This window comes from Pelmatolapia mariae, linkage group LG12 (genome assembly GCF_036321145.2).
Source record: "Pelmatolapia mariae isolate MD_Pm_ZW linkage group LG12, Pm_UMD_F_2, whole genome shotgun sequence".
NCBI classification, from domain to species: Eukaryota; Metazoa; Chordata; class Actinopteri; order Cichliformes; family Cichlidae; genus Pelmatolapia; species Pelmatolapia mariae.
Window position 1 is genome coordinate 20,971,003 of NC_086237.1, and position 12,864 is coordinate 20,983,866.

Consider the following 12,864-nt stretch of genomic DNA (forward strand, 5'->3'; position numbering starts at 1 on the left):
CCATGCATCTATTGGGGAGACAGTACTAAACCCAGGTGCAAGCCCTGGCAGACTATTCAGAATATTGTGGCTTGGTGTTTTAGCCTGGCTGGGAGGTAACTCTGCCCAGTAAGAGCAGTAAGAGGGGCTCATTCTGTTAGACACAATATCCATTTCCTCTTCAGAGGACTCATCAGAGGACTCCTCTGTACCAGACTGGCCTTGTTCAGTGGGGGGACAATAGTCTGGGTCCTCTATATCTGAGATGTCAGATTCTGAGTCAGTTCCTCCAATGGGTTCTTCATCCCATCCATCCTGGATCATTTGTAGGGCAAGGTCCACAGGTATCCTAGTTGGCCTCATAGCAGCCATGTTAGATATAAAAAAAAAACATCAGAAAGGACAATGTTTGAAATGCACAGGAAACTATGAATCATGTATGTTGCTGTGTAAAAATGAATTCCTGATTCATCAGATTTGTAAGTGGGACAGTCAGAGTTGCTAAGAATTAAAGGTTCATAGCAGATTCCATAGGAACTGCTTGGGGTCATTTTTGACCCCACTTGTGGAAGAGTGGGGTAGTGATACAAAAACTGCAATTTTTTTAAATTAATGAAAAAATAAATAAAAATCCAAATTATATATATTATATATGTTACAAACATATATTATGAGGAATACTTTTCATTTTAAAGATTTTTAAAGAAAAACAACCCGTGGGGTCAAAAATGACCCCACGGGTGCATCTAAGGGTTAAGAGCACTGGATAATAAAAATGGGAAGAAGCCACAAAAAATCAGAGTTAAAGAACCAAAAGCACACCTTGGCTGCAAATCCTCAGACAAAGCATGTGATGCGAAAGAGTTTTTACATTTTACGGTTATGTTTTTACTAACTGGTGTGACTGTTACTGTGATCCATACTACACCACAAATAGGTCATTAAAATTTGCCTTCTATCAAATACACAGAACCTTCTGGATAATCACAAGCAGGTTAATTGTCTAAAGTTTTGCTCTGTCCTTTTTTCTCCTGAGAGAAAAGAGTTTTTTGTTGCTTTTTTTTTTTTTTTTTAAATAAAAAGTGGCAAAGGGGGGCTGATTTACAGCTTCTACATGGTGATGGGCTGAGGGGAGAAGGAGTGGTCTCAAACATGCTGGGCTACAATAAAAGGCACTTGTTTGGACCTCTGAGGAGCCCAAACTTTCCAGTAGCACCACAGGCGACTGCTGAACAAACGGAAAAAAAGGAGGGGGTAGCTGATTAGTAAAAATTGAAAGAGAAGAAAAAGCGCTCAGCTTTCTTTAAATATTTACATTATAGATAAATTACATTTTAGCGTCTAACATTTTGCTTAATTTTCTTTAGCAAAAGGATCACTTTTTGCAAAAAATAAAAAGAGAGAGAGAAAATGATGAGGCTGCTGTGCATCACTATAGTCTGCTTGATCCTGGCTGGCAGTGCATACAGTGAAGAGACGATCTTAACAGGTAAGATTTAAAATGATGTGAAATAGTTTAACATGGCCTGTATGTGTGTGTGATCTTTTATAAATGCATGATGTTGCATCAATCATGTGCGTGCGGGGGGATATGTAAAGGGGGATGAGCTGTGCAAGGAGCCTGAGCAAAGTGGTACCCCAGCAAAAGCTTGTCTTATAACGGCGTCGTTGTAGCAGCAGGTAACAAACACATCTCTGGGGTAACGCTCACACAGACACAGTGTAACTCAGCATTACACTCACTGATGTGCTGCATACAGACCACCCTAGCACGGACAGGCTGGTGAATAAATTACCCTTGCCATTCATAGGGGCTTCCTACCCACTCTGCTGAATGAGTAATACCACTGGTTGTCCTCCTAAAATAGGTCACAAGTGCTGCAGTGGATTAAATTGGGCTAGTAGTGCTTGTCCCCCTTTTTGTGGATGTAAATGCTGACTTTAATGTGATTTATGGTGTTGATTTTTTTTTTAAACTTTCTGACACTATTTGTTTCAGACACAAAATGAAAACTTAGAGAAATCTTTCCAAGGAGCCCCTGCACTCCATCATAATGCTGTTGTAATTTCAAATTCACACCTGCCTACAGAATGACACCATGAGATGAAGCTGCTCCCAATAAAACACAGCTAGATCTAGCGCTGCAGAGAAAGAAAAAAGGGAATTGCTGGAGACACCCTCATGTTATATGTATTGACTGATATTTAATGTGCTTTCAGCAGCTCTGCAAGCTGACTCAGTAGATGTCAAATTAGGAATGTCTCAGCTGTCTCTCTTTCAGGAGCAGAGGAAACGGCTCATCTGTTGGGACAAGAATTTCATTCTAGGAGGAGAGCTTATGTTTTTTTTGTTTGTTTTTTTGTCATTCAAACATTTAAAAATTTGCAGGTGATGTCACAAGTGTGTGTTTGTGTGTTCATTTATATGATGTCATTGCCTGAATTGTGTAAAAGCATTTGCTGAGCCCAAGCCAGCTGCCATTGTTCCGTACAGTATATTTTATTAGCCACATGAGCTGTGTATTCTCCCTCAGTTCGAGGGGCGTTGCCTGTCCTTATACCTACTGACTCACTCTGCCACTGGGAGCTTTTGGAAATCAGCCCATGGTAGCAGGCAGCCTGACAGGAGCGGAGTTAAGATTAATGACCCACAGCCAAATGTATAGAGCCCCATGCTGAACAGCGGCCAAATGACTCTGTCTTTTCCTGTGAAGTAATAGTCTGTTAAGTCTAATGCTTACTGTGGTTGTTGGTTACTGAAGCCTGGCCTGGTTGCTACTGTGGTAGAGTGGGAAAAGGGGCTTGGCTGCAAATGAGGCCTGGGGTGAGGAGAAGATGTGTTTAGGGTAGGAGACGAAATGTTCGCAGAGGCACGTTTTTGGTGGTATTGATCCTGTATTATTAAGCTCAACAGAAATTTAACAAATCACTCTGATGGCAATCTATGGTGCGCTTGTACCGAGGATGTGCACACACACGTTTTTTGTGTGTGCACTTGTTTTGCATGACAGAATACAGGAAAGAGCTTATTGGCATACGTGTGTAGGAGTTGGCCTGCTGTGTTTATCCCAGCTGCACTTGTTAATTCTTTCTCCATATTGACACAAGTGGGCCAGCAACAGAAGAGAGCGACACTTTGGGATGTTGTAAAGCATTGCTCGCTCTGCTAGAGGGTGTGGCATTTTGTGCACAAGGAGATATAAACATGCAGACTGTTGCTCTGCAGAGCTTCATCCTTTCAAAGAGAGATCTTTAATGTTGATTGTTTAGTAACTTCATGCAGGAAAGGCTCAGGGGTTACACAGTATACAGTATAGTAAGAGTATAAAATGATGCATGGGGCACTGAGTGGACCTGGATCACTGTAAAGATCATTTCCACTTCAGTGTTGCAAAGAAGCAGATGGTTCCAATCATTTGCTAAAACCACCTTTTACACAGTGAGACTGAACTGTGCTTGGTAATAAAATGGCAGTAGGTCTTGGCTGCAGCTGCTAAGCTTCTTTTTATTGCCCTACACATGTGTTCATTTATGTTTTGGGTTGTTTTTTTTTTGCCTTATACATGTGTTCCTTTATTTTTCATTCTCTGCTGCACAGTTGACAAAAGTGTCAGTCATAATGGTTCCCTATTATTTGACCACCAGTAATTATGACAATTTGGAACCACCTTGGGCCTCAGAGGGTTGCAGACGGTTGGAGAATGGCAAAGAAAAGAAAGGCTTCCCTCTCTTCCCAGAAGGATTACTACCCGCAGTAGGCTGTTGCTTTATATGTGCAGCATGTCTCGCATGGCCAGGGCCACAGTCTCCTCTGGGATGTCTGTCTAGTGGTAACTGCAGGAGCAGGAGAAATTCAGGAGTTGCTTTAACATGCATCTGTCTCTCTGGGATTGTAACTGTCAAGGGTGTAGAACAAATAAAAAGACAAATTTATTTACTGTGCCTTCGTTTAACATCATCCCAAGCAGTTCATACTTCAGCATTCACTGAATCGACTCCGTCCTCCTCAGGGTTACAGCTCACACAGAGGCTCTTGATTTAACATTCGAACAGTGTTCTCACGAGACACTACAATGAAGCCCTTTACTCTGTTTTCTAATAATTTCAGACATCACTGTTGGCTGTAATTACATCTGGTGAGTCTGTGTTGATGTCAGCATTGCCCTTACCTCTGCCAGTTCAGTCATCCTGGATGCCTCAGGTTTCAATTCTACTTCATGCACAGCGTTACCCATGCAGAGAATTTACGAGGCACGGCGAAGCTGTGAGTCATTTCTCTCTGACAACACGGGCAAAGACGACTCTTGTCCAGACACTGGCAATTAGCAGCGGCAGAAGTGTTTTTCCGAGCTCATAAAATACCTGGCGTCTCGCTGACCACTCAAGAGGCAAGTGAGGCAATGGGTGTGGTGATTTGGTAATAGAGGTAGTCACTGGCATGTGCAGCCTCATGAAAGAAATGAGAACATAGAGTTTAGAGTGGCATAAGGTGAGACTGAAGGGTAGATTAGGTCTGTCAGCACTGCCTTTGCTAATTAATTCCTCGCGCTGGAGTTCTCAATTCTAATGATCTGAGAACCACTGAACGAACTCCAGACACACTTCTACTGTGTGAACCGGGACAGTTTCGGCAGGCGTTTGACGAGAGGTTCATTCAGTGTCACTCCACTGTGAGTGTGTGTGTTCTGAGGGAAGGTTGTGGTTTGAGCAGAGTCAAAGCCACTGTCTACTTTTATTTCCTGTAATAGCCATGTGGGAAATGTTTCCCGCTGAAGAGCCAGCGACACAGTATTCCAGTCATGCTCAGGTGTGGCTGCTCAAAGTGAAAGGCCTTCAACATGAAAGCTGCATCCTCAGTCAGAAATCAGAAGCTGACTGCAGACTTACATGCAGATCATCCATACTGAGTGAGTGAGAAAAGACACAGAGTAGCACCTATACTTTTTAATGAGTACCCGAAACTTAAAGAACAAGACGGGTTATTTATGAATATAATAAAAAAGTCTTGTGCGGTGCTTCTTGCCTTACCTCACTTATGTTTACAAGTTAGACTGTTAAAAGGTTAAACTGTGGTGTGTTTATAGGTTGTGGATAGTGGCAGGGGGTGTCAGTGGTCCTGTCTACATACATTTATCTAGTGCTCGTTATTGTCTGGCACAGACAGCCCCCACTCTCTTTCCTGGCTGGGGTCTTAACTAAGCAAGCCCTGTGAGGTCTAAAGATAGAGGATGGGAACCGGTGGTGAGACACAGATGACCTGTCATTTTGAGTTAAAGGCTGGCCTAGCTTGGACAGGAAAGATAGAGAGGGAGTGCACAGAGGAAATAAGTAAAAGAAATAATGATGACAGCTAGATTCTGTATTTTGTCAACAATATTATCTGTTCTCTTTTCCCATTATTTATGTGCCTGACACACTTAACACAAATCAGATGTACTGGATGAAAGAAAAGCACTTCATTTTGCGGGTTAATGCTGAGGAACCAACGGCTTATAAGTGCAAGTACTGACAACAGCAGGAAGGAGACTGAAAAAGGATTATTGGCTTTCAGGGCTGAGGACTGGCCGGTGCCCAATATTACATTTAATAAACCAAACAGACTCCAGACTCTTCACTGGCTTTGTGTGATGCAATGCTTCAGATGTCACACTGTGTATTGTATATTACAATAATACAAACATTATAGACATGCCAAAATACCTAGTGTAGCTGTTTCATTAAAAAGGCAAACAAAAAAGGGCAACAAGGAGAAGTTTAAAAAAGTGTTTCTACAAATTTTTTCCCTTTTTTGCATTGAAAATCATTACATAAAAAAGTTATACAAACGTTTTGTTTGTTTAATTTTTTTATCCAAGTATCATAATTCTAAACAAGAGCAGAAAGGTTATATCATATTTCTTCTTTTCTAGTCAAGGTTTCTGCTGAACTAGGTGGCAACATCACCCTGCCTTGCAGGATCTTGTCCTCAGACACGGTGTCCTTTGGCGACAATGGACACCGGATAAAATGGACAAAGGTGGAAGATGATGAAGCTCTGAACGAGGATGTGCTGGTTAAAATGGGACCACACATGAGGGCCTATGGGAGCTTTGAGGGCCGTGTCTTCTTGCAGGGGCTCGACAATGAAGATGCCTCCTTAATAATGACTGAAGTCTCCATGGACGACAAGGGAAAATATCACTGTGACGTCGACAATGGGATTGAAGATTCACTGCAAGAGGTCATCTTGGAGGTGCATGCTGGTCTGATGACTGGTAAGTCCTGTTTTATTTGGTTTTATTTTGTTATTTTGTTTTGTTACTATTTCCATACTTACACTTTTTTGAAATTCATTTAATAATGTATTCAATTTCATAAAAAAAACCTGGTATATGCTTGTTATCATGCAGCATCACGAACGTATCCCCCCCGAACGGGATTGTACTATCTACTGTACTATTATACTGTATTCAGCAAAATTATATTCTATATATAATATTCAAGAGAGAAAAAAACGAGAGAGACAACACGTGCTTTCTTCCTCATATATCTATCTATCTATCTACATATATATATATATATATATATATATATATATATTCAGAGTTTATCCTTAATACCAATAACTTAAAGCATTATCATCATAATTTCATCTGATCTACTTCGTTCAGGTGTCGTGTTCCCATACTCCCCCCCTTCGGGCCGATACAACCTGAACTTCCACGATGCCGTGCAAACCTGTGAGGACCAGGAAGCTGTGATTGCCTCACATGAACAGCTGCTTGATGCGTGGAAACGCGGGTTGGATTGGTGCAACGCTGGATGGTTAAGTGACGGCACAGTGCAGTATCCTATCACCAAACCCAGACATCCTTGTGGTGGCTCCAACAATGGGCCTGGCCTCAGAACCTATGGACGCCAAGAGAAGATTAGGCAATTTGATGTGTTCTGCTATACTACTGCACTCAAAGGTCAGTTTATAAAAATGTCTTTTTACATGAAACGCAGTGACCACAAAGACTAGTACGTTTATATAGTAGCACATCTGCTTGAATTATTCTGTCTTGTTTGCCTTATCTGCTGTCAGGTCGTTTCTACTGGCTGGTCCAGCCTGAGAGGCTGACCTTCGATGAGGCTGTGGAGGCATGCAGAGATAACGGTGCAGAGATTGCCAAGGTGGGCCACATGTTTGCTGCCTGGAAGCTTGAAGGCTATGATCGCTGTGATGCCGGCTGGCTGGCTGATGGAAGTGTCCGGTACCCCATCTCCAGGCCACGGAAGAACTGCAGCCCCACAGAAGCAGCAGTGCGCTTTGTTGGGTTTCCCGACAAGACAGTGAAGTCCTATGGCGTGTATTGCTACGAGCCTGATCAGTGATGGGTTAGATAGGTCTAAAGAAGCCATGACCACCAAAGAGCAGCAAAAGCCACAACCAGTAAAATCAACAATGAAGCAGATAAGCTTTTGATCTAATCTAGCATGAACCCAGTACCTTTCTAAAGCTGTGATAACCCTAAAAATACATATATATACATACATGCATACATCTTATACCCTCCTAAGAATCAAGAAAATGACTTGTAGCTATTATGTTTTGCATTTTCCTATAGGTGGCTTTCATTGGTTTTACACAGAGTATTAAGTAAAGGTCTATTTTGTCAATGTGTGACTGATGAAACAGAGACAGAGAAGTAAATGGTTAGCATAATCTGACTATAGTTTGTGTCCCGCAAAAAATGATTGGATTTGTGAAGTTCCAAATGTAGTGCAAATATGCACACGTGCAGCTGACATGTGCTGCTTTGAAGTCTGCAAGAACAAAAAAGTGTGACATTTTATTTTTATCGAGTTCCGCATTTGGGAATTACGTTAAATTTATTACAAACTGCTATGGGTACTTGTTACCCTGCACAAAGTGATCGTTTGCATGTTGTTTGCTTTTAGCTTCTGAAACTGAAAAAGAATAGTTGTGATCAAAATATTTGCAAAGAAAATGAAGGTAAACGTTTTGGTCTACAATTCTTTTTGCTGTGAAAGCTTCAATTACCACAATTTCCAGTTACAGTCGGAAAGACCACTATAATCTAATCCAATATATTCTTTTGTCCTAACAAAAGGTTTTTACTTTTTAATGATGGGTTACTGATAGTTTTTTGTTGTTGTTTATTTTTTACATGTGCATAATGTGCTTTTCAAGAAAAACTACAGATTAAGTTTCTAACACTAGTAGGATTTTAGCGGAGAAGTTAAACTGAAGATGTGATTTGTCCCAACACATGAGTGGCATTTCCTAGAAGAAATCTAATGTTACAGCAGTTAATATATGACTATTAAATGTTTGGTTGCACATGACCACTGATACAGTTGCACATCTTCATATTGTGGCTATGAGCTGCAAAATTTCAATTCGTATTTTGATGATCAATCACACTCACAGATGGTAATTAGAGGTGCAACAAAACTTTTCTAGAGATACAGAGATATGGCACTCACTGTAGAACACATGCAATAATGTGGTGATGCATTGTTTGTAATAATAAAACTCAAGTTGTCAAGGAAAAAACATTTTGTATCTTAGCACCTTTTACCTTTTCAAATGAAGCTGTTTGAAATAAAGAACACAACTCTTAAATCCATTTTGAATCATATATTCCTTTTTTAAAAATTGCATTCCTTCTTATTTTACTGGAGCAAAATCATGCAGCATGTGGAGATGTTGAAGTTTAAGCAGGGACCTAAATGGGATTGTTTAAGTTGCCAAATTGGAGGCCATGAATTTGGCGTAAAGCCATGTCAACTGAAAAGACTTAAGATTAGACTCTCCCCACATTCATTTATTCTTTGCCATTTTTATCTTCAGTGCCAGGCTCCCAACCCACTACTAAGTCAGACAAAGGGAACAGTAGCACAGTCTTTAAGAGGCTTGTGGGAATCTCTGGGAACGGGGTCAGATTTAGGTGGATACAGCAGGGAAATGCTAGACAAATGTAAATGTGTGCGATCCATCTTAGGTAACTTTTTTTGGATAATGCAGCTAAAAGCAACAGCAGATATTTTTGAGGAATAAACTGTGTACATAAACTATACATTTTTGCACTTGTATTATACAAAAGACTATATACATGTATTTAAACAGCTGGCATCAAGTGAGCTGTTCTTTGGGCCTCTGTGTGTTTAGGCAGACAGTCAAATCAATGAGCAGTCTGTTGACTTCAACCAGTCCAGTGCAGTGCACTAGTCTAGCTATTTAGCTACATCCCAGATGCTTGACAGAATTCCAGATATGCATGTCTGGAAAATAAAAAACCCAAAACATTATGGCATTAAGTGAATGGTACACTTTATTCTAAGGTGCCTGCTAAGCTGAAGAAGTCAGTAAGAGCTTGGGAGCATTTCATTTCCAAAATAAATCTAGAACTTCTGTTAAATCCCAGTGAAACTCGGGCCTAGGGGTAAAGGTTTTCGAGACATCTGCACTTCATGAGGCAGGATTGCAGGTCTGACTCGATGCGGAGCATCAAGGAGCGGCCATTAATCACAAGTCACGTCTCCTCTAATGACAGAGTTGGCAGCAAAAACGCAGCAACAAAAACGCAGCAACCTTAACTTGCACACAGATTACAATGACCAACCTGATGTTGCTACTCAGGTAATGGTGCTTTGTGTTATTAGTAAGCAACAATGTGAACTCCAAGTGGCTGCTGCATAAACAGGCACTGTGGGAGTAGTAGTGAAAGGTAATGTAGTCAAAAAGCTTCTGATTTTCCACCCAGGGAATTCATGTGGATCCTTTATGCACCAGCATGTAGACTCAAGATGTTTTTCAAGAAGACCACTTTTACTCATGCTATTCACTAAAAAGAAAAGAGAAAAGTAGTGGGGTATCCTTATGCAGGTTCACAGTACTGAAGCATCAGCCTTTTCTGCATGGCATCACTTTTCCCTAATCCAGTTTTAGCTCAATATGTTTGCTACAATTCACATTCGCATTGCCACTTCCTATCTTCTCCCCCTGGATGTACCAACTGTCTACCAACAGGCTTGCAGAGCATGTCTGATAGGTTTTTCTACAAGTGTGTGATGTATGTGTAAGACACCGCAATACTTTGAAAAATTGGATACTGGTATGATTTTCCACACAGTGCGATTCACATGAAGTTTAAATTCATCATTATATGCTTAGTGTCCATAAGTTGTGTGGGTGCTAAAAAAAATGAAACGTGATAGCAGAAAAAATCTCCGGTTCATGAGTAAGGCTGATAGCACTACCTGCTGGGGAAATCAATGTAGTGCACACTGCATCCTAAATCTGCCTTAGTACAAGAAGACCCATGTTTTAAAATTTGTTCAACTTCATTACCTGGCTTCTGCAATTTTGCAGCACATTTCCTATATAATAAAAACTCTAATCATAATAAAGAAAAGTGTAATAAGATTGCTACACTATCAAAACATTACAAGAAGGACAAACTCTGGACTAATTAGATCTGAATAAGATCTGCAAAAAATCTGGTCAACAAATTTAATTTTGTAAGTAAATAATATTTGTATCTTTATTTTTATTTCATTGGTGATTTAAAGCAGGAAAAACAACAGTTAAAAAAACAGAGTTTTTTTTTTTTTAAATTCACAAACGTACCAAACATTCACATTGTAAAGTAATCTTTAAAAAAAGAAACACTTATAAATATAAAATTATATTATGTGCACATCAAGGCTAAAACACACAGACAAATACTCAGACAACAAAACAACATTTCTCCTTAAAAAAAATTCACGTCTGTTAATGTTACAGAACAAAATCGATGCAGATTATTGCTGATGTGTGTCTCTGAGTTCTTTGGTCCACTGTTGCCATTAAAGTTGAAAAACAAAAAAAAAACAAAGAAGAAGAAAGAAAAAGAAGAAGGCATGTAAATGGATCATATTGCTGAGTAATTACTTTTAGACTGTTAGCATGCAAATGTTGCCGGCGTCCTGGTGAACAAACAATAAAAATATTTAAAAAGAATCCCCGGGAGGACCAAGTGACAGAATCATATTTTATCAGTAAAACAAGTAAAGCAATCAAGAGCAGCTTGAAAATAAATTATACGCATCTCTGCCTAAACAGCTGTTACGTTCAAGTCTTTCTGAGTGATTCACAAAATACATTCTCTCAACGACTGATTTTAATTGACCACAATAACAGAAACAAATTTTTTAGAAATCATACCAAAAGAAAAAAAAAGACTTAGATATAAGCTACCCCACAACAGATGACAGCAAGAGTCTTTGGTGTGTGATTATGCACAGCATTAAAGTTATTGTAAACATGCTGTTGTGACTAATTAAAGGCCATGCAATGAACATATTTGAGCAGAAAATAGAGGCTTCTTGAGCTACACTTTCCCTTTGAAGTAGACGATAGTCATCAATTTCCATCTGTTGATAAAGGCTTTGTCGATAGGCACTTAGAGAGCAATCTTTCATATTGAACTGTCTCCTACAAAAGAAAATGTCAGTTACATTTTTTAAAATCTATCTATAGAAATCTCTTTATAAACATTTAGTCTGACATATATCTGATGACAGCAGAAGAGAATGAAAGGTGATAATTTGGTACTAAAAGCTGCCATCACAAAGAAGCTGATAACCAAGCGATCAGTGAAAAACTTTCCCCAGACTTGTGATATTTTAATCTAGAATGTGAATAACTACTATACAGGAAACCTGTCAAACCATGTCAGGGTATAATTTGCCCCCTTATAGAATGAGCTATAAATACTGGGAAAAGATCTGTATGTAAGAAGGTTTATAGTTCTTTGTATGCAACATAATGTTTAACTCATGCGATATGAGTTCTTTGCAAGCGCAATAAAAAGGAAGCCCAAATTAAAACAGCACAATATTAATCTTTACATGAGCAGTATAATCTCTTTCTTTCTATTAAAAAATGAACACTTGCATAGATTTTAAATAGCCCAGTTGATTTTAAAATTGACTAGACAACCGTCATGAAAAAGGATGATTTCAGGTTTTTTTTAAGTATGATAAGAGTAGTTTTTGCTTTTCCAGTAGCCAGCTGAAACTTTTTTTTAATCCACATTGGCATTATTATAAAATAGTGCCCCTTGATAAGAAAAAGTCTTGTATCTACATCTCTATAAAAGGCACTTTGTAAGATTCCACTGGCAAAAACTGCAGGTTATTTGTTTTTTTTTTTTTCTTTGATAAGTTTTCTCATGTGCTTTTTTTTGTTCTTTTCAAACAAGCATCTGGCACGTGCTCTCGTCTCAGGTAGGCTGTGCCATGTTATTTGACAATCACTGCGTCTTCCGCTTATGTTCTATTTTGTGTCTCCTTCCTCGGTAGCGCTGATGACGAAAGTGGAAGGACTCATCTTGCCAGTTCTTGAAGTTGTGGATGCTGTAGAGACTATTGTGCTGATGCCTTCTGATAAAGGTCCTCTGATAGCTTGAGGCTGTTGAGGGGAAAAATCACATTTTAGCTCTCAAACTATAATTATTTGTCAAAATCTTACACAATGGATAGCATACTAAATGTTATATTTTTTTTTCAGTTTTGGCACTTTTGGCACTCCATACATATCAGAGTAATGTCTCTCTATTGAGAGCAACACTTTGTGTACTTACGGTTCATGCAGCTGATTTTAGGGATATCCCATCGTCCATTCCCACGACAACGGATAGTTGGGACATGTCTCTGAATAAAGCCTGTACGGCACTGGTACCTCACCAGCGAGTTGATCTCATACCGTTCACGTGTTGTCCCAAAGAAACGTGCATTCTCTACCACAGGAGGCTGACTACAGGCCACTGTAAACCAGACGAGACAAAGGCATTTGATAAGGAATTTTACAGGAACTATGGGTTTGCATTTTTACCTAAAAAAATTTTTAAAAAG

General features: G+C 39.5%; 2 protein-coding genes across 2 annotated transcripts in view; one reads left to right on the forward strand and one right to left on the reverse strand.

Annotated features, from left to right (window-relative positions):
• The first annotated feature begins 1,184 nt into the window (after positions 1–1,184).
• On the forward strand, positions 1,185–8,587 carry LOC134638665 (hyaluronan and proteoglycan link protein 1-like). The gene is made up of 4 exons (XM_063489454.1): positions 1,185–1,468; positions 5,889–6,233; positions 6,630–6,929; positions 7,046–8,587. Exons 1-4 carry the CDS (start codon positions 1,390–1,392, stop codon positions 7,333–7,335), a joined length of 1,014 nt encoding a protein of 337 aa, XP_063345524.1. The 5' UTR covers positions 1,185–1,389; the 3' UTR covers positions 7,336–8,587.
• Positions 8,588–12,263: 3,676 nt separating this feature from the next.
• LOC135933686 (versican core protein-like) overlaps positions 12,264–12,864 on the reverse strand; it is a 47,899-nt gene continuing 47,298 nt past the window's right edge. The window contains exons 14-15 of the mRNA XM_065471806.1: positions 12,594–12,776; positions 12,264–12,421 (exon numbers count right to left, since the gene is read on the reverse strand). Of these exons, the coding sequence (XP_065327878.1) occupies positions 12,264–12,421; positions 12,594–12,776 (341 nt within the window). The remainder of the gene's footprint in view (positions 12,422–12,593; positions 12,777–12,864) is intronic.